The 26,061-nt window shown below is 41.3% G+C and overlaps 1 protein-coding gene and 1 long non-coding RNA gene across 2 annotated transcripts in view; one reads left to right on the top strand and one right to left on the bottom strand.

Annotated features, from left to right (window-relative positions):
* The window catches only part of LOC136700140 (neoverrucotoxin subunit alpha-like), a 50,273-nt gene extending 44,740 nt beyond the window's left edge, over window positions 1-5,533 (bottom strand). Inside the window, exon 1 of the mRNA XM_066675386.1 lies at window positions 5,496-5,533. Within this exon, the coding sequence (XP_066531483.1) occupies window positions 5,496-5,511 (16 nt within the window). The 5' untranslated portion in view covers window positions 5,512-5,533. The remainder of the gene's footprint in view (window positions 1-5,495) is intronic.
* A 2,604-nt stretch (window positions 5,534-8,137) lies between these two features.
* Window positions 8,138-26,061, top strand: part of LOC136700002 (uncharacterized) — a 36,620-nt gene continuing 18,696 nt past the window's right edge. The window contains exons 1-2 of the long non-coding RNA XR_010803686.1: window positions 8,138-8,198; window positions 8,473-8,575. This is a non-coding gene — a long non-coding RNA (uncharacterized lncRNA). The remainder of the gene's footprint in view (window positions 8,199-8,472; window positions 8,576-26,061) is intronic.

Genomic DNA, 26,061 nt, shown 5'->3' on the forward strand with positions numbered 1-26,061 from the left:
GTGTGTTTGAACCCGTGTCCTAGTCCTGTCAGGTTGTTCGTTTGTTTCTGTCTCCCTAGGCGGTTGAGAACAAGCTAGATGTGCATGCACATTTTAAGTCATTCTTCTTGCAGGATAGTGGCCAGGTCTCTACGTGATGCTGGTGGAGGAAAACATTTCCTGACTCGCTCCTCCAAAACACCCCAAAATGGCTCTGTAATATTTAGATCTGGTGACTGTGCAGGCCATGGGAGATGTTCAACTTCACTTTTATGTTCATCAAACCAGTCTTTCACCAGTCTTGCTGTGTGTATTGGTGCATTGTCATCCTGATACATGGCACCGCCTTCAGGACACAATGTTTGAACCATTGGATGCACATGGTCCTCCAGAATGGTTCGGTAGTCCTTGGCAGCCCATCTAGCACAGGTGTTGGGCCAAGGGAATGCCATGATATGGCAGCCCAAACCATCACTGATCCACCCCCATGCTTCACTCTGGGCATGCAACATTCTGGGTGGCACGTTTCTTTGGGGATTCTCCACATCGTAACTCACCCGGATGTGGGGAAAACAGTAAAGGTGGACTCATCAGAGAACAATACATGTTTCACATTGTCCACAGCCCAAGATTTGTGCTCCTTGCACCACTGAAACCGACGTTTGGCATTGGCATGAGTGACCAAAGGTTTGGCTATAGCAGCCCAGGCCGTGTAAATTGACCCTGTGGAGCTCCCGGCGGACAGTTCTGGTGGAAACAGGAGAGTTGAGGTGCACATTTAATTCTGCCGTGATTTGGGCAGCCGTGGTTTTATGTTTTTTGGACACAATCTGGGTCAGCACCAGAACATCCCTTTCAGACAGCTTCCTCTTGCGTCCACAGTTAATCCTGTTGGAGGTGTTTTGTCCTTCTTGGTAGTATGCTGACATTACCCTGGATACCGTGGCTCTTGATACATCACAAAGACTTGCTGTCTTGGTCACAGGTGCCCCAGCAAGACGTGCACCAACAATCTGTCCTTTTTTGAACATTGGTATGTCACCCATAATGTTGTGTGCGTTGCAATATTTTGAGCAAAACTGTGCTCTTACCCTCTGCTAATTGAACCTTCACACTCTGCTCTTACTGGTGCAATATGCAATTAATGAAGATTGGCCACCAGGCTGCTCCAATTTAGCCATGAAACCTCCCACACTAAAATGACAGGTGTTTCAGTTTCATTGTCCAACCCCTGTTTATTGTATATGTAATTTTTACAATGAAAGTAAAAAGTAAAGTAAAACACCACTGAACTTCAGGATGGCCTTATGCTGACAAAGACAATAACAAACAAACACCCCACCTAATTGACCCATAGACAACTCTAACTTACCTAAGTGAAAACAAAAGGAAACAAAAGACAATGTCTTACCTCACTCCTGTTGTATTGTTTCTTTTTTTCTATCTGAATTGTACCATTTCGAATGTAACATTTGGACTGTTTTAGAGATCACACATTCCCTGTCTTAAACACCTCTGATAAGAACAGCCTGTGACCAGATCATTCTGAGATGAATCTGAGGTTCAACCAGAGCACTCAATAAACAGCATTATTATCCAGATTGGTCTCCTCTCTTCACTTTGAAACCACCAGAAGACAAGTTTATAACACTCCCTAGGTATATACAAAAACACACACAAAACCCACACCCAAAACAAATGGCAACCACCCCTACTCTGGTGAAATATATATACAGTGTTCACAAAACTACACAAATATAAATCTAGCGTCAGTAACCAAAAGAGGCAAAACAAACTCGTAGTCGAAGTAGGAATGTCACAAAGTCAAAACCAAGAAACACACAGAATTCAATATACACAACAAAATCACAGAAGCACAGAGTACAAACACAGCTCACTAGCAGAGTACACATAAATGTATTTATGATTCCCGCTGAGATGACATAGAGGAAACGATGACAGACAGAACACATGGACTGGATTATGGACTCAGGATGCTGAACAAATGCATGGACTGGTATCTGGAACGAACTCTAGACGGATGAACAAACACACGGACTGGAACAGACTGCAGAACCTAGAATTTTACAGAGACAGAGAGGGAGAGAGAGAGCGCAAACATACACATACACAGCGCAGTGTAACAACATGTATAAGCTGTTAGTTACATGACCTACATACACCCATCATTTCACCTAACAGACTACTACAGTTTATAGTGATTGTGTTAATAAACATCTCAGTTAAATTCTAGTTTGCCACTGCTCATGTGGTCCTTCTGTCCCCTGTGATCTCTGACTATCTGATCTCTCAATATCAAAGGCTGACTCATAAGAGGCAATTTAATAGTATTTTCTTGATTCTCCAATTAAACAAATTAATCAGGTGGTGCTCCTTTTGTATCTTAAGGTTAGTGATGTATAGATTCCATCAATAAAACCCTTACACTAATTATACTAAATGTTTGCATGGAGGGAGTTTTTTGGCACTCCATGCACTGGGGGTGCCTTTGTAGTGTAGTGGCCACGCGGGATGCATGCAAGGTATTGCAGATTTAAAACAATCACACACAAGTATGGGAATTTTTTAAACTTCATTTGAACATATATAATAATGTTAACTAGTGGTTGAGCGAGTGTATATATAATTATGTTATAACCCTCATATATCAATATCAGACACAGCAGTGATGCTGAGATATTTAAACCCCTCAGTGTGGGGTTATACCTCACTGAAAACAGTCCACCAACCCTGTGGGCAGCATCCTGTGACCACTGATGAAGGACAAGAGGATGACTAACACAAACTGTGCAGCAGCAGATGAGTTACTGTCTCTGACTTTACATCTACAAGATGGATCATGAATGTAGGCATGTCTAAAAGCATGTATATAGAGTGGGTACAGTGTTTAAAAACCCCAGCAGCACTGCTGTGTCTAATTGTACCAGCTAAACACACACTAACACACCACCACCACTTCAGGGTCACTGCAACACTGAGAATGATCCACCACCACATCACACCTGCTCTGTGGGGGTCCTGCAGGGGTCCTGATCATTGAAGAACAGGGTAAAAGGGGGCTAACAACGTTTGTAGAGAAACAGATGGACTACAGTCTGTATCAGTAGAACTGCAAAGTTCACCTGTATAGTCAGTGGAGCTGATAAAATGGTCAAACAGTGTAGACACAAGGAGGTGGTTTTAATTGTATGGCAAAATTGTGTATTTACTACAAATAGCTATTGTCTCTGTCTGCAGTGTATTTTATTTTTATCTATCAGGTAATATCAACTAAATTAATGTTTACAGACAATATAATACAACTTAATTTGTAAAAAAAAAAAAAAAAAAAAAAAAAAAAAAAACTAAATATAAGTTTTAGTGCACTTAACGAGAAACAGATTGTATCTAAGCTGTGTAAACCTCAAATGTGTAAATACCTGCAAAAAAAAAATTAATAAAAAAAATAAAAATAAAGAATGTAAAAGAAAATGGTGAGTAAATTTAGGCAAATGTTAACATTTATAGCAGGGTGCAGTAGGGGTACAATACAGCGCTCTAACAAACTTTTTCACCACCTTCCTAAAACTGTCCTGAAGCACATTTTTGTATGTTTGTTTAGGTTTATTGGCCAATCTAAATGATCATACACATGAAAAAAAATGTCATGTCTAACAAGTGACTAGAGATGACAATAATGTAATAGAGCAGAGATTCTCTCTCCTCCATAGTGTCAAGCGATTCCTAGCTGGAACACACACAAAGGGAGAGAGAAACACAGGAACACATATACACACATCCGCGAGCAGAGTGAGACACACACACACACACACACACACACTCACATACAGGAGCAGAGTGAGACACACACACACACACACACACTCACATACAGGAGCAGAGTGAGACACATACACACACTCACAGCCCTGTTTGAACCATATGGACTTGTTCTTGAATGAGTTCTCTTTGAGATTACTGAAACACTGGAGCTATTAGAACCACTGTAACTGAGGATGCATCATCTTTGGAGGGTTTTACCCAGTGCACAGCAGACTATATAACAGCAGCAGAGAGACTGTGGATTACCTGTCTGCTTTTGTTCTGTTATTAGAGAGATATGTTTTTACACTGATTTCTCACTTGCAACCTGTAGATGATGACGCAGTTCACAGTGAATAAACTGCTATTTTTTGGTTCCAACTGGGAACAACCTTTTTGGGTTCTGAACTTATGTATTATTTTAATGCTCTGAATGGTTCAAAATTAGGTGACTGAATGGGAACAGAAGCAGAAGGGAAAAGGACTAAGAGAAGTGCAGAAACTTTGTTAGACAGAAGCCCATAATGTTCCCCAAACATTGTTGGCAAGTTGATAACATTGATGCCGAGGGCACAATACAGCATATATAGGGTTTACATAAGTACAGCTCCACCCAAACCATGTAGTTGCCTTCATGGCACACAAGCAGGTTTACATTTTTTAAGTAGGTTTACATTTTTTTTGTTTGTTTTTTTTTTTTTACTTATGCGCATGGGATAATTGTATCCTTAGTGAGGGTGTCTCTCTGAGTTTGAGGGAAGATTCCCTACAGCTGAATCAACCCCATCACTGGATAAAAATCATAAGAATTTAATTCTAAATAATATGATTCAGACTCCCTTACATTGCCAGGTGTATGCTTTTTGAATTACAATTTATCATGACAAAGATTACATTACTGCATTCATTACACTCTCTATTTGTTATTACTGAAAATACTGATTTAATAGGAGAAAGAATTTCAAAAGGTTTTATATTCAAATTTGTGTAAACATTCACAAATGAACATAGCCACATTGTACAGATGAACTAAGCTGCTTTAATTGGAGTAAACATTGTAGAATACTGATATTACATTCCTCACCATACAAACACAGTTGGTACTGATAAAACCTCACCCCATTGTGCAGTAAAAGCTGTTCACACATTTTCTTTTTTGAGGTTTCTGACATGGGGCACAAAGAAAAATGACCAGTGGAACATTCATTCATTCATTCATTATCTGTAACCGCTTATCCAATTCAGGGTTGCGGGGGGTCCAGAGCCTACCTGGAATCATTGGGCGCAAGGTGGGATTACACTCTGGAGGGGGCGCCAGTCCTTCACAGGGCAACACAGACACACACACACACACACTCACACCTACAGACACTTTTGAGTCGCCAATCCACCTACCAACATGTGTTTTTGGACTGTGGGAGGAAATTGGAGCACCCGGAGGAAACCCACGCGGACACGGGGAGAACACACCAACTCCTCACAGACAGTCACCCGGAGCGGGAATCGAACCTACAACCTCCAGGTCCCTGGAGCTGTGTGACTGCGACACTAACCTGCTGTGCCACCGTGCCACCCCCAGTGGAACATGTTTGTTGTTTATATGATCAAATGTCATTAAAGTTGAGGAAGTTATGAAATTAGAGACCTATATTAATATACTCTAAAACCAGTAAAAACACATGTACTATACTCACCAGACACTAGCTCCATGTTTGTTCTGTGCACGTCTGTGTGTTTGTGTAGCAGTTGTCTTGCTAAAGTCAGAGTGTCACTTATATACACACACAAGAGGGTGGGTTTGAATAGCTATCTGGGTGTCATGTGCATGCTGAAACACTGCTGATAAACATCAATTTCTAACACTCACATCTGAGGTGGAAGTGGAGGTCAACTCTACACCCATGACCTCACCTGAACCACAGGAGATTGTCTATTTAGTTTCTAATTAATTTAGAGACAGAAAAAACTCCAACAATAAACTGTTTGTAGATGAACAGAAAACTGCATTCTGCAGAAATCACCTGATACAGTGGAATAAATGAAATTGATAACAGTCTTAAGCAGGGCTTTCTCAGCTCTTCAATGATTTCCTTACTTAAATACAAGGTGCAAAACTTACAGAAACTTCCTCTCTGCACAGCATTCCTGAGGGCAAGCCTTTTGTAACTATTTAAAATGTGAGAACATTAGATTTAATTAGTTCTAACAATTATAAACATGCTTCCTGCTCCAGTCCATTAAGTGCATTTAGTACTGCTCCCATATACTGTATTCCAAGTGATCCTTTCAGGTCATCACACAGAGACTCTTCTGGTTGCTGTCTGTGTATCAAATAGATTGTACATTAAACCTAAACCCACCAAATCAAATGCAGACTCCTGAGATGGTTTGGTAGCTCTGATCAGTTGTTACAGGCAGCTACTTTAACATGGCTGTTTCATTGTGTGGGCGTGGGCAGGATGTAAGACTTAACACAGGCAGATGTATTTCTGTGCTTGTTATTTTAAGGAACACTACCTGATGTAAGGGAGGTATGTTCAATATATAGAATGAAAGAAGTGAGTGTTCCTTAAACAGCTTGTGGTGTCAGCAACTGGGATTGTGGTAATGACATCAAAGAGTGTGGAATAGGATTTTAGGTGTTGAGCAGTCTCAATTAGTTCATCCTGCGCAACAGGTGAAAAATGAAGCCTGAGTACCATTTGGTGGACCTAAACTGATACATAACTCTGAACCTGTAAGACTAGCTCTAACACTACATACTTAATCAATAAAGAGCTTAGGCAGCCAAGTCATCATTAAGGTATTCCACAATGCCAGTAGTGGCATTCATCGGTTTGTTAATAGTGGCAAAAACAAAATGAAACAAAACAAAAATACCTTGGGAGTAGTTGGCATTAAGCTTTTTCTCCCATGGTCACACTTTAGTGAAGATTTCTCTGTTCCGCAAGGGTGGACACACACTGGATTCATGTTCCCTGCATAATAAGAAACCTCATAATTAAAAGATTTCCATTCTTAGAAGGAATGGTATCTGTTTTGGCTGTTTTTGCACATCAGCAAAGATGTGATTCCATCATGGATCTAAGATCTCATATCCAGGGCATATGCGCAAAGAATGCCAATCAAAGACTCAAAGCGCAGCAAAGGCAAGGTTTGGTATTTCCCCCATCATGGGATTTACCATCCTTTTAAGGGGACAATCTGGGTTGTCTTTGACTGTGCAGCATCATTTCAAGGTGTTTCTCTTAATGCACAGATTCAGAGTGGTCCTAACTTGACGAATACATTGGTTGGTGTGTTGACTAGGTTCAGGAAGTAGCCTGTTGTGTTGATGTCTGACATTGAAGCCAAGGTGTAAATACACTTAACAGGACCAGTTTATTTCATTACATTCTCTTTTATTATCTATTATTATACATCATTTCTTATTTATGAAGTAAATTTGTCTTATTTAAAAACTGTGGTTTTGGGGGCTGGAATGGATTAATAGCATTTCAATTCATTTTTATGGGGAAATTTATTTTGATATACGAGTAAATTGAGTTACGAGCTCGGTCACAGAATGAATTGAACCTGTTACGAATAACATAGACTCGTTATTGTTAGTTGTTGTTTTATTGCCCTCTGGCTATACACAGCTTAGAGATAGCTGGTTAAACTGTAAATAAAATGAAAATGCAATATTCAGAATCATAAAACAAACAGACACAAATTTAGACTCTTCCCTTATAAACCTTTGAATAAGTCACACTTAAGATCATGCTAAATTACTCACATTCAACTCTGAGCTTCAAATTCTGCATTTAAACACATTACAATCTTCAACATTCAATTTTCAGATTGATAAAACCGTCAATAAACTTAACCTTGTAAATCTTTAGTTTACCCTCTAAACATATGCAAAATAAATTAGATTACACATTATGAGGATCTTATGTATCTAAAGACATAATTAAACCGAGTTGTAGATTTACAGACATTCTGGCTGAATACAGTGAGTAATCTCAATTGAAAACCTGTGCAGGAAAAAGGTATTTCACCTTTATACAAAATGAACGATAGTTTACTTCTTCAAACAACACAACGTCCGTTTTCACATTTAAACAGATGTCTAACATTAATTAGAACAACTTACCACGTTGGGCAATGTGATTTAAATTCTTAAGTGACAGGTTTAATCATTGTTACATCTGCTTAGCTTGCCTGGCTCTCATACAACTGAAAAAGCCACTAGCCCTTTTTTCTCTCACCAGTCAGAAGACACAAAACCGTAAACAAAGAGTGGAGCCCTCTAGAGGAAGGGAGTGATACCAACAGAACCCATAAGTGAAAGTATTGCTGTATATGAATACGCATGTGTGGAGCCGTGAATGCAGCCTGTTGCAGTAGCTCCTGTTCGTGTTTTTAAGTTTTCTTCTATTTATATTTCTAATGTTGTATTTATTTGACAAGGCAATGCAATGAAGCTGTGCCCTCTCGAAATATGCTAGTAGAGAGAGTCTTGGTCTGTTTTTTGCTGTGAAAGGGTCGCTGGCTAATAAAATGCATGAGCAAACAGCATTAGCCAGGAGTCAGAGGGAGTACCGAGAGTGTAGTTTAATGTGCTTTTAGGACTCATTGTTATACCAGGACATTCCGAATGACAACATTTCCATTCATGGCTTTCAGACTGTTTGTGCCAGCTGGGTGTGCACTGAGAGCAGCAAGAGCAAAGGAGGAGGGCTCGCTAATAACTGCTGGATAACCTTGGATACATTACCATCAAGGCAAGGCAAGGCAAGTTTATTTATAGAACACCATTCATACAGAAGCAATTCAAAGTGCTTTACAGCAAAAAAAAATAAAACAAATTAAAGTTAAATTAAAAGCCAGGATAAATTCATAAATGTCTTAAAAACGATTTAAACAATTTAAAATGATACAATAAAAGAAAAGAAATAAAATGCCGTTACAGAAATAAAAGTGCAGAATATTTTAAACTGAGATGTAAGCTGCTCAAACAGGAATGTTTTAAGCCTTGGGGCTCTTCTAATATTCTCAGTCAGCTGTTTCCATTTAAGAGCTGCCTCTCCATGTTTAGTTTTCACCTGAGGCAGGACTAACTCTAGTGATGTGATCTCTTCTTTTGCTCCCAGTGAGAACTCTGGCAGCTGCATTTTGAATCAGCTGAAGCTGTTTAATGGTCTTTTTTGGAAGTCCATCTAAGACACCATTACAGTAATCAATCCTGCTAGGAATACAAGCATGGATAAGTTTCTCCAGGTCTGGTTTAGTCAGAAAATCTCTAATCTTACCGATGTTCTTAAGATGGTAAAATGCTGATCTAGTAACTGCTTTAATATGAGACTAAAACTGAGATCTAAGTCCATTAATACACCAAGTTTGCGAGACAGTTCTTTAGATTTGAGGGCTCTCATGTCCAGATACGTCCAATCTTTGTCCCAATTGCTGTTCCCAAATAGAATAATCTCAGTTATATCTTTATTCAGCTGCAGAAAGTTGTGTCCCATCCAGTTAGTGATGTGTTCAAAGCACTTGCTTAATGAGTCAACTGGACCAGAGTTGTTTGGGGACAGGGCCATGTAAATCATCATCTGCATAACTGTGATAGGACAGCTCATAATTTTGTAGAATCTGGCCAAGAGGAAGCATATATAAATTAAATAAATGTGGACCAAGAATAGAGCTCTGGGGGACACCACGGGTCACTGGCATGTTCTCTGAAATATTATTTTCTATTTCTAAGTAGCTAAACGAACCACTTTAGGACTGTTCCTGAGAGTCCAACCCAGTTTGCGAGTCTATCTATAAGAATCTTATGGTCAATGGTATCAAAGGCAGCACTAAGGTCAAGAAGTAATAGAAGAGACACCTTTCCAGCCTCCGTATTCAAGCAAATGTCATTAATTACCTTGATTAGAGCAGTCTCAGTACTGTGATTAGACCGGAACAGGAGTGGAATTTGTCTATGCTACTGTTTATGGACAAGAAACTAGTGATTTGCCTTAAAACTATTTTCTCAATGATTTTGCCAATGAATGGTAACTTAGAAATTGGTCTGTAGTTACTTATCTGAGATGATTCTAAATTTTTCTTTTTTAGAAGAGGCTTTACAACTGCAGTGACAACTGACAACTGACATAAGTGAGGTGTTTACAATGCGGGTGTTGTAGTGTGAAACACACTCTTTAAAAACTTGGTTGGTAATGTGTGGAGACTGCATGTGGATGGTTTGAGATGACTAACTGTGTCAATTAAAATTTCATTATTAACAGTACTGAACTCTGACATTTTAACTAAGGTGTCTTTATGAGGTGATGTAGAGGGTACAGGCTCATTGTTGTATATGTACTAATGTGTTTATATATACTGTATATGTATATGTACTACTAACACTACTACAGTGTTGTAGATTTACTAATCGCTTGTCTGATATTCTGGATTTTAGTGTTAAAAAATAATGCAATCTCATTACATCTCTCAGTTGTTACTAATTCAGGTGCCATTTGTTTGGGTGAGTTAGTAAGTCTGTGGACCACGGTGAAGAGGATTTTAATGTTGTTAATGTTGTTGTTGATGATGCTAGAGAAATAGGATTGTCGTGTTTTGCATATTATCGTGTTGTATTCATGTATCTTTGTAAATTTCTTTGTGAATATGAAGACTTGTTTTACGCCTTCTGCATTCTGCCTTGCAACACTCCCTTTTTTGGATTTGAACAACACAGACATTTCTCCATCTTTCTGTTTGCAAGACAAAGCCTTCACTTTAACTGGCACAATCTCATCCATGACAATTTGGATTAAAACTATGACAATAGTTTTATTAGTTTTTTTAGTTTCAATCAAGACAATTTTTTTATTACAGTTTATCTTAATTGCCAAGACACATTTCCTGAAACCATGCATCCATTTCTCCAAACTGTAAACACAAAACCCAATTCACACACTAAATTCACAAAACCTCTGACTGCAAAACCAAACTATTGCCTCAAAACAGTCCAAGCAGTGCTCAAAACAATGTTGTCAAATCAGGCCTCGAGTCAATCACAATGATCAGATCATGAAGCTGTAGAAATAATTTTTATTGTCCACAAAGTAAAATGCAGTTCCAAAACAAAACTCAAAAATAAGTAATTATGTAATGTGTATATATATATATATATAAGTGTATACAGTATCTACTCTAGTGCAGCATTATGTTGATGTGCTGGGTCTGGACACAGGACATCATCTACATCACAGGCCACATTCTCCCTGGCCAGGCAGCATGGGAAATAACTCCTAGTATGCTGGGTCCATATTTAGCATGCATCCACCCCTATGTCATTACAGGCCAGTTCCATGACTTGCAAGAGATTTGCCCTGGTTTAGGGTTGCTGGTCATAAACTTTCCAACACCATGAAGAGAAGAACTCCTCTGTTGGGCTAAGGAAAAGGGGAGTGGTGGAAGATGAACATTTAGGGAATCTTGGTTGATATTGAACCACTGTCTGACCTGTACAGGACGGTGAAAACTCACATTGTCCCACACAATGACATAGACTGGATGTCCTGACTGTTCATGATACTGCTGCTCACGCCCTCACAATATCTCAAGATTACTCATAAATGCCAAGGGATGTTGAATGTTGTAGGCCCCAATGTGGGATGATGGTGGAGAACCCCATGACTGCTGATGGAAGCACATAACATGATATTGCCACCACGCTGGCCAGGGACTGCAACAATGGCTCATTGGTCAATCACATTCCTGCCTCTCCTCCTCCTTTTGGCGAGATTGAACCCATGTTCATCCATATAAATATATTCATGTGGACGGTCTGAGGAATCCAGTTGAAAAAATCTCTGCTGTATTTCACACAGTATAATTACACTTGTCTTTGAGGGACCATGTCAACAATGAGGGTCTCTTGGTGTGAGTTCAACATGGACGTTCTCCCCTGCAATGTGGCAGTCTTGCGATTCTACAAAAGAACACGTCGTTACAAAATATTACTTGCAGCACTAAGCCTACAAATGTTTTAGGAAAATCATGTAATGAAAAACCATTTTACAGATCTGTACTGAATCATACTGTAAACATAAACGACATGAATAAAGCAATTACCTGTTCTCCTCTCTGAATGTTTGGACTATGGTGGACACGGTGAATCTACTCAGGTTGGGCTGAATCCGTCCTGCTTCCCTCAGACTCAATCCATGGACAAGAACGTGGTCAATGATGGTTGTCCGTATTTCATCTGAAATTATCATTCTTCATCTCGTCCCTCCTCTTCTTCCACCTCTTCCTCTTACTCTGCCTCTCTGTTTCTATCCATAGTGAAACTTCTATGACCGGGACCCTTGTACTGGCTTATATTGGTTTCTTCACATCATTTGTCACATGTGTGATCAGTTTAGAGTGGCTGTGTTAAAGTTGTCACACTGGTGCTTTATTTGAGTTTCACTTTTGCTACCTGTGCTTACCATTATGCAGCCCAATGTGCAAAATGTGTTTTAGTGGGTGAAAATATGTTTGCAAATTGTGTCTTAATAGGTGAAAAGTGCTTAAGGTTCTGCCAAAAGGGTGAACCTGTTGTGACTAACTAGGTGAAATGTGCTTATGGATCTGCCAAATGGGTGACAATTTCAATAAATGGGTTTAGGACACTGAGAATTTGATTCAGACAACAGAGTTTTGTATTTTAGCAATTGAGAAAAACTGTAAAACTATTCAGCAGATCATCCACAGGGTTAGATTGTTCACATGGTGTAGTGCACATTTTACTCATGAAAAATGTAGCTGTGCAGTATTTTATAATCCTTTTATTGACACAAACTCTTCTGTCCCTGATGACTAGTGAGGCCCACATATCAAAGAACACACAGTAGTGATCTGACAACGCGACGTCCTTCACAGTCACTGATATGTTGAGACTCTTTGAGATAACAATATCCAGTGTGTGGCCATGACAATGTGTGCTCCCTGTAACATGCTGTGAAAGACCAAAAGAGTCCACTATGGCGTGTAGTTCCTTGGCAAAACAGTCCTTGGGATTGGCGATATGTTAAAATCAACTGCAATAACAAAATGGTCAAAGTCAGTAGAAATAAAAGACAGCATTTCTGTAAATTCATCAATAAAATTAGCGCTGTACTTCAGAGGCCTGTAGACAGTTACTAATGATATCTGTGGTGTCCCTTTCAGAACTGCATAGAGGTACTCAAAAGTTGTGAAGTTACCAAATTATAACTGCTTACACTGAAAAGAACCATGGCACAGAGCAGCTAGACCTCCACCTTTAAGAAATGAAAATCTGGAGGAGCCGACTCTAATAAAACAGTTGTAGCAGTACATTCATTTAGCCTAGTTTCAGGTAAAAGTATAAAATCAAGCCCCTGTGCTGTAATAAAATCATTAATTAAGTGTGATTTGTTTGTGAGAGATCTGATATTTAGAGCTAACTCTAACTCATGAACTTTGCCACAGAATCTCTGTCTCACATTTTATATTCTGTAGATTGGCTACATTCACAGAATCTGACCTGAGCTCCCTCTTCTTTCTCTCTCTGATAAGTACTGGAATGGGAGAGATTACAGGCACCAAAGGTCCAAGCTTGTTTTGAAAACATGTTACTGCTGACATCATTACTGCAGCAGCCAGGTCCCGAAAAACATCACTTTTCCTCATCAGCTGACGAAGCTCCTGCTGATCATGGGGCCGTGAGCGAAGCTGCCTTTCCGGGGGTGGAGGAGCTTGTCTCTTCCGTTAAGGGGCTCCAGGTGGTGATGGAGCATGTTTTTTCTTAGGGGACAGTCTGGGGGACTGCAGTGGGGAAGTGGCAGTAGATGAGGGTGGAGTAGATCTGGGGTGGTGGTTCTTTGCACCTGAGGGCTGGCTGACAGGGAAAGTGACAGCCTTGTCCCAGCCAATACCAGCTTCTCCATGTCTGCTGGGAGGTTCAGGTGGGGTGATGTGGGGATTTGGTGTCTCTGGCAGCTGATAGAATTGGTCATTGCCACTCATCTCATGTCCAGTGTCTGCTGCTCCCTCAGGTCATCTTCAGTGGAGAGAGGATGTTCTGGCTCTGACATTGTGTCATCAGCTTGTACAGGAGAGTTCCTGGATGTTGGTGCTGATGTGCCACCACCAAGAAAAGTGGATAGATTACACACAGAAAATTAAGTTGTCTGTCAGAAGTTTAACACCCCTCTTGTTCATGTGCAGTCCATCTCCCCTAAAAAGTTCCCTCTTCCCAAAAAAACAAGTTAAATTTGCCAATGAAGTTCAGTCCATTTGACCTGCAGTTGTTCTGTAGCCAGGTGTTTAATCCCAGTAACCTTCAGAACATACTGGTGCCTCCTGCAGGTAGAGGTCCACTGATGAAAAATTGTATGTTGAACATACTGAGTGTGTTAAGGAGGTCATTAAAGTCTCTTTTTAAAACTTCAGACTCCTGCTTGACAGTGTCATTCTTTCCAATGTGTAAATAATCCTCTTCACATTCATGTACTCAGCCAGTGCAGCTGGAAACTTTGCAGCAAGTTCAGGGACCGTGATGTTTGGCTCACATCGCACTATGAGATTTGGGTTTGTTTCCCCATTAACAGTGTCATCTCCAAAGATCAGGGTGTCTGCTGTAGGTTTGTTAGGGTTTTGTGCTGGCTGACACTTCTGGCACTTTCTGCATTTTGTTCACTGCGTTTGTGATTCTCTCGAAGGGCATGCAGTGGTTCAAATCTGTTTTTCAGCTGAAGTGAGTAAGACCCATATTCTGGTCTGGTTCTGTGCTCTCTCAGCAGCAGTGTTAGGTTTAGCAGCTGAATTTCCTGGACCAGCTGTGGTACCAGGAGTAGAAGACGAGACTAGAATAGAATAGAATAGAATAGTAGAGAATAGCTTTTATTGTCGCTGAGAAAACAATGTTCAGAACAGTGTTAAAAGAGTGAAATACAGTTTTAGCATCCTCTCTCAGGCAGCAGTTAAAATATAAAAAAATCTATACATGTGCAAAAAATAGCAGATTGTTCAGAGTGCAAAATAGCAGATTGTTCAGAGCATTAACACAGAATATAAATATAGGCTTAATTTAAAAGTGCCGTGTGCAATTTCTTGTCCATTAGAATGGGTGGTTGTCTGTTGATTCTAATGATTGTCAATCAGGATGGGTTGTTTAAGGTGGGGGGGGGGGGGTTGATGGCTTGATGGCTGATGGGTTGATGGTTTTCACAGCCTGGGGATAGAAGCTGTGTTTCAGCCTGTTTGTTTTTGCTTTTAATTGTCTGAATTGTCTTATTGGAGGGGAGGGGCGGAAATAGAGTGTGTCCAGGGTGTGTGATGTCCATTGAAATGCTGGTAGCCTTTTTCTGAAGTCGGCTGTTGTAGATGTCGCTGAGGGGGGGTAGTGGAGTTCCTATGATTTTTTCCACCCCTCTCACCACTCGCTCTATGTCTCTCCTGTCCTGTACTGTGCAACTGGCGAACCAGACTGTGCAGCAGTATGTCAGGATGCTCTCAATGGTGGCTCCATAAAAGTTCACCAGCAGGTGTTGAGGGAGGTGGGAGTGCTTCAGCTTCCTGAGGAAGTAGAGTCTCTGTTGTGCCTTCCACACTAGACGTTGGCTGTTGAAAGCCCATGTGAGGTCAGCAGAGATGTGTACTCCCAGGAACTTGAAGTGCTCCACTCTCTCAACCTCCACTCCATTGATGAGGAGGGCCGTGGTCTACCATCTCCTTGGTTTTAGTCGGGTTCAGTTTCAAGTTGTTGTTCTTACACCATGCTGTCAAGTGCCGGACCTCCTCTCTGTAGGCTGACTCGTCGTTGTTCGTAATCAGTCCTACAATGGTGGTGTCATCAGCAAACTTGATGATGTTGTTGGAGGTGTGAATGGGGGAGCAGTCGTATGTAAAGAGTGAGTAGAGAAGGGGCTGAGGACACATCCCTGTGGGGTGCCTGTGTTCAAGATGAGAGTTGAGGATGTGCAGTCTCCCATCCTGACCTGTTGGGGTCTATTGCTCAGGAAGTTCAGTATCCATGAGCATAGTGAACTGCCTAGGCCCAGATCACTTAGTTTTTGACCAGGTTCTATGGAATGACTGTAATAAAGGCTGAACTGAAGTCCACGAACAACATCCTTACATATGAGTTTTTCTGTTCAAGATGAGTGAGGGCTGAGTGGAGAGCTGTGGTCACAGCATCCTCTGTCGACCTGTTGGTTCTGTAAGCAAACTGATGTTGATCAAGGTCAGCTGGGATGGCAGATCTAATATGAGGAATGATGAGTTTCTTGAAGCATTTGGAGATGATGGGGGTTAGGGCGACCGGGTGGTAGTCATTTAGGCAGCACACTGGGTTTTTCTTTGCCACTGGGACGATGATGGCTGATTTGAGGCAGGTGGGAACTGCAGATTGTTGCAGGGAGAGGTTGAAGATAGTGGTGAACACACCTGCCAGCTGGTCAGCGCAGACCTTGAGGATACGTCCAGCAACACCATCTGGTCCAGGAGCTTTTCTAGTGTTTATCCTGCGCAGAGCAGATCGAACCTGATTTGGGTGAAGCTGAATGGGGGTGTCCTCAACTGCACGTCTGGGCTGGCTGGTGGCATCCGGGTTGCTATTGTTCTTATTGTTGAAGCGAGCAAAGAAATGATTCAGTGTGTCTGGGTGGGTTCTGTCTGTGGCAGTTGTGGATGTGGCACCGTATCCAGTGAGTGATTTTATTCCTTGCCACATACCTTTGGAGTTATTCTGGTTGAAGTACTCCTGGATGCGCAGTTGGTATTTGTGCTTGGCTTTTATGATGCTCCGTCTCAGGTCAGTCCTCGCTCTTTTGTAGGCCAGCTGGTCCCCGAGCCTGAAAGCAGTGTTCCTAGTTTTGAGCAGGGTCCTCAGTTCTTTGTTGAATCATGGTTTCTGGTTGGGCAGCACTTTCACAGTAGTGGTCTTGGTCGCACAGTCCGTACAGAAGTTGATGTAGTCTATTACAGCTGTTGTGTGTCCATTCAGGTCTGTCCCCTCTGCAAAAACTTCCCAGTCTGTGTTCTCAAAGCAGTTCTGTAGGGCTGAGGTGGATTCTTCAGTCCATACTCTGACTGTCTTTGTAGCTGATTTTTGTCTGCAGATGAGTGGTTTATATGCTGGTGTTAGAGACAGGGACAGATGATCAGAGAGACCCAGGTGTGGTGAGGGTCTGGCTTTGTAGGCATGAGGAATGTTGCAGTAGACCTAATCTAGAATGTTCCAGTCTCTTGTGGGAAAGTTTACATATCTGTGGAAGTTAGGCAGGACAGACTTCAAGTTGGCATCCCCTGCTACGATGACAAAGATGCCTGGTTGTACCGCTAGGTGTTTGCTAATGGAGAGGTATAGTTTTTCCATGGCTAGTTTAGCATTAGCCTGTGGGGGTACATAAGCGGCGAGGATGGCCACCGATGTAAACTCTCTACACAAATAGAATGGTCTGCACTGCAGCATCATAAATTCAATGTCTGGAGAGCAATGAGTTCCTTTAATGGTGATGTTGGAGCACCATCTATTATCGATGAAGATACAGAGTCCCCCTCCTTTGCTCTTACCAGAGTCCGCAGTTCTATCCGCTCTGAAGATAGCACGTCCCGCTAGCGTGATGCTAGCGTCGGGGGTGTTCATGTCCAGCCAAGACTCTGTAAATATAAGTGCACAATAATCCAGTTCGTGTGATGTAATCCGCAGTCGTAGTTCGTCCATTTTGTTGTGTAGTGACCGGGCATTGGCTATAAACAGACTTGGAATGGCTGGCTTGAACGGGTTAGCTTTTAGCTTAGCCGGTAGCCCTCCCCTCTTCCCCCTCTTTTGCTTTCTGTCACGCCGCCGTCTGCGTCGCATCAGCAGGGGAGGAATGGAGAAAGTGCCCTACGGATAGATCCGTATCTCCGGAGGGATAGAGTTCCAGTATTCGTAGTCCGGGTGGTGAATCAAGTTATTTGCAACAGCTAGCAGATGTGTTTTACTATACTGTTGCCCTAGAGTTAACAAAAAATGTAAACAAAAAGTAAGAAAGATAAGATAGCTGCCAAAGTTTGAGGAGCTCTGGGACGCAGCAGTTACCCGCGCCGCCATCTACAGAGCTATACAAAGCATGGCGCTTGAGTCTAGCTTCAATCTGCACCCATTGCCCATCTCTAGTTGTACTCACGGCAGTGTTGCTATCCACTCGATCCTCTGGTCTGGATCTGAGTCCCTTCACTGTCCGCTGCTCTGTTAAGTCCTCATCCTGTTGTCTGCTGCCTGTACTCCCGCTCACTGTTACTCCTCGCAAAGCTCTGAAATGCCAGCCCTTAAACTCTGATAGCTGGTTCCGAAAATCCCTTTCCAAAGCTGACATTCTCTGTAGAAGTCCGTAACAATTCTGACAGCACATGTGTTGAACAAAGTGCCGAGGCATTTCACAAGTTTCTTCTACTGTAGCCTCATGAAACTGTCCTGGATGTTGGAACAGTCCTGGTTCCTAGAGCAATGTCACTACTTTAAAAAGTATCAAAAGCAGAAGATATCCAGTTTTGGCTTCGTAGTGCTGCTGACTTGTGTATATTTAAAAGCTCAGATACTCTATCACAGAGTAGGTTTCAAAAAAAATAAAAGGAAATAAATAGTAGATAGCAAAGCTAAGCAGCAAAGCGTCTGAACGGCAAGGAAGCAGGAAGTGCTTTCACGGAACGAACCTGATGCCCAGGCATTGAGCTGTTGGCTGTTGGACTCAGTCCATTTTATTTCCCGTGGGAGTTCTCACATGTAATAACGGTGGCTGTTTATGTCTTCCTCTCAGCCAACCCAATGAGCGCCTACACCTTCTCCCTGAGGCCACAGACTGGTCAGCACTCTATTAGCGCTTTTCCACCAGGTTCCGTTCCTGATTCTAAGAACCTTAGTTCTTTCCAGTGAAAGCAGCCCACATTTCTACAAGTTTAGAGGGGAGACGTCGCTGTGGCTGAAGACAGCACCAGAGTCAAAGATAAACTGTCATGAAGGGGCATTTTTTATCCTTGTTTACTGTAGAGTCAGATCAGAGTGAGATATAATACTGTATAAATGTTGCAGAGTTCAGAGCCGTCCTGCTCAGCTTGTGAACAGTGGAGAAATGTAACGCACAGCCGTGGCTCTGACCAGCGCTACATGGTATCACGCCTAACAGCACAAGCAACACACAAAAATGGAGTGTGTTCCTGTTTTATTTCTTATGATTTATTTATATTAAATATTGTAAATTACCCAGTCCATCTCCATTGGTTGAGCTTGAGTTAATGAACTTCGAAACGCCCCAGTAGTCAACATCACGGTGAAAAACAACTCTTGTTTGGTTCCAGTTCAGAACTTACTTTTCTGGTTCGCGAACCATATGTTGGTGGAAACATGCGGAACATTTCCAAATTTAGTTTGCAAACTGTAACCATTCTGGTTCCTCATTGGTGGAAAAGCTCTATAAGAGCAGCACGGAGGCTAGTCCCTAATACAATAATAGGGACGATGTAGGGGAAGTGACACGGCCTTTACCTTACTGAATACTTCAATAATATAATTATACTCATGAGGAATGTCAAGTCTTGTCCTAATATCAGGGCTCTCAATAGAGGTTGAATGAATATTAATTTGTGGTCTTGATAAACCATGTTTGAGACAGTGTGGAGACCAAGACAAAACCTCCCTTTCTGACCATGAGATAACTGGGTTATGTTTAATTAACCAGGGCAACCCTAAAATAACAGGATAATCAGAAGAGTCTATGACAAATAAACTGATTTCTTCCTTGTGGAGAGCGCTGGTTTCTAACAAAACAGGAGCAGTCATTTGAGAAACCAAACCAGTTCCTAGGGGGTCCCTATCAAGGGCTGATAGCTGTAGGGATTTTTCCAGGGACAACACAGGAATCTTCAACTGTTCCACCACAGCCGCAGTTATGTAGTTTCCTTCTGCTCCCGAATCAATCAAGGCTGAAAACACATGAGAACAAGGCTGAGGGCAGTGGATAGTAACTGGAAGAATGAAGGACCTAGAAAATAACCCCTTTATGATTGTACTCACTAAATTGGCCTGTGGAGGCATCTCATGCTTTCCAGGGTTAGGTGCCTGATATTTGCGTGGACGAGCCTGACATTGACGGAGAACATGATCAGCTGCGCCGCAATACATGCATAAACCTTCGTGTAGACGGCAAAGCCTCTCTTCTTGTGTCAGACGCGACGAATCACATTGCATAGGAGTAGGGTACTCGCTGGATACCTGACGAGTGAAAGAAGCATGTGCCAGTAACGCCCTGTTGCAATGTTGCCGCAGGAGAGGAATGTGGGGGCCCTGGGAGGTCTTTCCAATACTGTGAGGTTTACGAGTATTTAAAAGTTGGTCAAGTCGAATAATTCCTCCAATGTCAGATCTTCGTCCCTACAGGCTAACTCAGATTGAATGTCCCCATTAAGTCCATTACGAAACACAATGAGTAAAGCGGGCTTATTTCAGCCACTCCCAGCAGCGAGAATTCGGAATTCTAATACATAATCCGCAACGGATCTACTGCCTTGACGTATTTTAGCGATTAGCTGGCCATTAGATCTACCCTCATGAGGACGATCAAAAACAGTTTTAAAGTCTTTCTAAAATCTATCATAAGAGAGAGTCTGTACATGAGGCCAAATGGCCGTAGCCCAATCGAGGGCTTTACCAGTCAACCGAGATACTAGAAAGGATATACGCGCAAAATCAGAGCATGGAGGGGAGCTATTAAAATATAACGAGCATTGAAACAAAAACCCTTTACATTTATCCATTGAACCATCATATTTCTCCGGTTTACTCATGCTATAGGGAGATGATGGACCAGAGGAAGGTAAAACTTCAGCCGGGGCTGATAGTGAGCAAAGGGGCAGGATGTAGCTGGTGAACAAGATCTTTTAGATGTTCAGAAATAACCGCCATTTGCTCTTGTTGTTGGCTCTGTTGTTGCCTCAGTAGAGTCACAGACTGTGATAATTCCTGCAATATAGAATGATGTTGTCCTAACAACTGTCCTTGGTTACCAATAGCAGTTTTTAAGTCACCAGAACCCGCCACCTGCATTTTAAAGGCGAAGTATTCTGTCAGGCTATGTAAACAGGAGAGACGCTTGCGGGTTTTTAGCAGGTTTAACAGTTTTAGTTCAGAGAAGTTAAAGTGCGAAGCACACCGTAAAGGGAGAGCAGTCACAACCAAAAGGGCGATCTAAAGAATTGTAAGGTACAGGCTGAGGTCAAAAACACAAAGTATCAAACACTAGTAGTCCACATCCAATAAACAGAGTCAAGAGAAACGTAAGAAATGGTCATACACGAGTTGGCTTTCATAAACAAGGTTCGTTCAGTAAGTAACAAAAGAGTTAGCAATACTTCACAAGTGGCAGATGCAAAAGCCTGGGTTTATATACTAACTGAATGATTATGTTCAGATAAAAAAACAGCTGTGACTTAAAACTCAGGTGACCCGGAGCGCACCAAAGAGCTCCCATTGGTCGATGGAGTCGTGACCATCCGCTGAACCATGAGAACTGAAGTCCCCAGAGTAATTCACAGACTCAAGTGGTAATGCGGTGTGAAGTGAGGGAGGAAGCGAGGCGTCCACAGAGACAGGTGTGACACACGTTGTATAGTTCTTTTCATCTTAGGGTACAATTTGGATTTTAAAACACTACCAGCTTTGTATCAGGGTCTAATTCAGAAGCAGTTTATTTTTAATTCTCTGGTAAATATTTTAACATAAAATTAAGAGATTATCCTTTTGAACTATAAATAAAATCACATTTGGCCACCAAGATATTTGTACATAAGTATGTAAGTATTATAGTCAGACATGGGAACTGTTCTATGCAGAGTTTTTACTTGCGTTACTGTAATAGTGCAGTTTTATTGTGTACTTGTGCTTTAAGTAGTTTTTTTTAAAATCTGTATCTTTTACTTGAGTATATTTTACATTATTTATTGTATTTCACTACATTTTAAATCACATCCGTTACTGAGTAAAAATGTCAATAAAAATGTAAATATAAACTCCCTGTGTTTACTGAGAAAGAAACAGCAGCTTATAAAAACCCCACATCAAACCTGCACATGTAGAGTACTGACTGTTACCTCTATTTGCCTTTGTGTTACGACTCGATCTGCACCAATTTATTTTACTTATCTCCCATACTGTAGTACTCTATGTGTGTATTAACACATTCCACTGAACTTTTTTGCACATTTCTCTATTTGAGGTTTTATAGTTCTATATTTACAAGCACCTGGCTGCTATGACAACTTAATTTACAGGAGCAGACTGGAAGAAGCTGAAGCTGAACACTGTCTACTGGGTCATACACTGACTAGGCATCAGTACCTCATCCCTGCTTCAAAACAACAGAAATATCCCTTTAATAGGAATATGATATGAATATGAAGAGAGCACAGTCATAACTTTAACTATTTTAATCATGTTCATATCTTCAGGCCTCGCCACGAGCAGTTTATTAGGTTTGTAAAAGTATTCCATTCATTAAAAACAACTGATCTGAAATTTATATCCCCCCCATCTGTAATTTACACAGATTTATTTTTGTATTAAATAATCCATTCTATATTTTTGGTTGCTGTAAAGATAAAACCTGGACTTAGTTGGACCAGGGATGTCCAGTCTTATTCACAGAGCTCCAGTGTGTCTGATTTTCATTCCCACCAGACAGAATTACACAGTCCATTTAGTGAAGACTGAAACCAAATGATTAAACCAGTGGAATGAGGTGAGCTCCTGCTTCTAAAATAAACATCTACAATCATGATTGCATATTGTGTGTAAGAGTGAAAAATCTGACCTACGTTTTCTATTCGTTTGTGAAGACTGGGGAGAGGACACTTCAGAAAAATCATGTTAGGATGAAATATTCATATAAGATATACATCCAACTTGTTGCCGTGCACAAATATATAATAACCACATTTCTCACACAACACAGTCATACCAAAGTTGGTTTTAAACAATTCATTTTTGTGTAAAACCTCTAATATTTTCAAAAACCTTTCATCTCCCTCTCTTTCTCACAGTCTTCTCTCCTATCCCTCTCCTCCATCTCCCTCAGATACTCAACTAAATCTCTATCCCGCTGTCTCTTTCTGGCCCAGGTGTCAACACCTCCTGACCTAACAGAGGGCAGTGATCTGTCTGAGAGTTAGGGAAACAAGATTTAACAAAATGAACAAGGGAAGGGTGGTGTAACCGACTAAAAATAAACAACAGACTTGACCTGCAAAACACTTTCTAAACTCTTTTTTAGCCAAGTTAAATTAGACAGAAGACAGAAAGACAGAAAACAAAGCTGACTGAAGATTAATCAATGTTTAGTATCTGCCCAAAAGTTCATACAGACTGAGCCACTGAGCTTCACCGACCTGCTAATGGCTAATAAAATTACAACATATCCAGCTGCATACCATAGCAAGAGGCTTCTCCAGGATTTTGTGCAAGTATGCTGTAATGCTGCTGATTTGATGTTATGGTGAGAATGACTTGTGGATCATCTCCCCTTAACACTTTCTGTATGCTTATTTTGTTTACTGAACACTTATCAGCAAGGCACATTATGCAATAATAGTTATTACTGAAAGATTCTGTAGTGGAGGAAGGCCCAGGTATGCTGAACCTTTTTCTTAAGACTCTGGATCTAGATCAACAAATGGAGAAACTTTAAGATTCAGACTTTCTTTATCAAGACCTCATATTCCATAGCGTGTGCATGCTGAAAGACTATGCGCACACACACACACACACACACACACACACACACACACACACACACCCACAAACACACCCCAAAACACACACCTAGTCTGTTGAAGATTGAAAGGCTGTAAAACCCCCTTCTCCAGAGAGACTGGAGAGGCTCATGAAATGATTCATACTGACACTGAGTGGCACTGAGTGGGATTAGTCATAAGAAGGGTTTCATCTGCATTGATCCCATTTGTGAGGTTATAATAATTGTGCTATGTCTATCAAATAAATTATTATTGTTTATTTCCAGGGCGCAGCAGGTAGTGTCGCAGTCACACAGCTCCAGGGACCTGGAGGTTGTGGGTTCGATTCCCGCTCCGGGTGACTGTCTGTGAGGAGTTGGTGTGTTCTCCCTGTGTCTGCGTGGGTTTCCTCCGGGTGACTGTCTGTGAGGAGTTGGTGTGTTCTCCCTGTGTCTGCGTGGGTTTCCTCCGGGTGACTGTCTGTGAGGAGTTGGTTTGTTCTCCCCGTGTCCGCGTGGGTTTCCTCCGGGTGCTCCGGTTTCCTCCCACAGTCCAAAAACACACGTTGCAGGTGGATTGGCGACTCAAAAGTGTCCGAAGGTGTGAGTGAATGTGTGTCTGTGTTGCCCTGTGAAGGACTGGCGCCCCCTCCAGGGTGTATTCCCGCCTTGCGCCCAATGATTCCAGGTAGGCTCTGGACCCACCGCGGCCCTGAATTGGATAAGTGGTTACAGATAATGAATGAATGAATGAATGTTTATTTCCAATAAAATGTTCATTTATGGTTTGAAATAATATTGTTGTATAGAGCCTGTCACTGAAGTCTGAAAATCCTGAAAAACCCACATTCTTGCGTGAATAGTGTCCAAATTTATGATAAATTATTAATATTGTTATTATCAAAAAAATAAAATAATAATAATCTATAATTAATAACCACAATTAAGCAGAAATAATCCAAATAATGTTGCCACACTACAATATCCTGAGAATGAAACAAGGAAATGAGATGGCTATTAATTAGTGTCAGGATCGCGGGGCGGACTGACGGACTTGCTAAAACACTGACTTTTATTAAACAATAGATAACAAAACAGAAATAGACAAACTAGGACAACATGACAGGAACCTTAGATAAAGAAAGACATTGAGAGAGACTTTGAAAGAATGACCTGGACAGAGAGACATGGAAATAAAGAGAGAGAACTGGACAGATGGGGAACTGGACAGAGAGAGCTACAGAGGCTAAACTAGAACACAGAGAGCTAAACAAACTAAACTAGAAAACAGAACTAAACAGAGTAATACAAATAGACAAACCAAACGAACTCACAAAGCACATGGAAGAAACAGACAGACCAAACAGATACGCAGGGATGACAATCTAATCAAGAACCAGACAAGCAAATGTGGAATGTCCAACAACAGGAAGTGAGACAAGGGAACTTAAATGCACAACACAGACAAGGGATACCTGAAACAGATAACGAGGGGGCAGGATTACAAATGACACTGACAAGGAGGAGGAACTAAGGACAAAGGTGGAGACAGGAACAATAACAAACAGGGCCATGTGCAAGAGACATGACAGGACAAGGGCATGACAGATGCCCCCTCCTAAATGCGCAACTCCCAGGGCGCGTATACCTAGACCCACCAGGAGCTGGCGCAGGAGAGAGCACGGAAAGAAGACAAGACAACGAACCTACAGGAGACAGGACTCAGGACAAGACAGGGACAGACATAGAAAATGGAGCTGGGGACACAACAGTTTGCGGAGGTGATAATCTAATTGTGGGAGTGGGTAAAAGGTTTCAAGTCTTTCTTTTACAGTTATATTATGTTTTATATCATTCACATCGGGTGGCAGCCAGGATGGATTTGATCCTGTGGCTTGAGTTTGTTGTCTAATATTCTCAATTTTATTATTAAAAAAGTCCATAAAATCTTTACTGGTGAGAGTTGCTGGAATTAGTTGTTCAGAACCTGCTTGATTTTTTGTAATTCTAGAAAACACACAAAACAGTGCTCTCGGATTATTTTTATTATGGGAGATCAGCGAGGCCAGATATGCTGAGCGAGCTTTAGTGAGGGCATTTCTATACTCTATAAGGCTGTCCTTCCAGGCAGAATGGAACACTTCAAGCTTGGTTGATCGCCATTTCCGCTCTAGTTTTCGTAATGTTTGTTTTAAAGTACGGGTCTTATCGTTATACCATGGTGCGAGCTTTTTCTGTCTTATACTTTTATGTTTAAGTGGTGCTACCTTTTCTAAAGTAGATCGACAGGTATTTTCTAGGTAATCAATTAGTACATCTAGGTCCATTGGGTCTGATGGCGTTGGAACTGGGGTCGATAGTTCTGGTAGGTTTTCTATAAATTGTAGGGCGGTAGATGGTTTTATTATACGCCTTGTAGAATAGCAAGGGTTCTTACATATATTATGGATAAAACGTAGCTCATATGAAATTAAGTAATGATCGGAGATTGCTGAGGATTGCGGTAAGA

This window comes from Hoplias malabaricus, chromosome 6, assembly GCF_029633855.1.
Source record: "Hoplias malabaricus isolate fHopMal1 chromosome 6, fHopMal1.hap1, whole genome shotgun sequence".
Classification (NCBI taxonomy): Eukaryota; Metazoa; Chordata; class Actinopteri; order Characiformes; family Erythrinidae; genus Hoplias; species Hoplias malabaricus.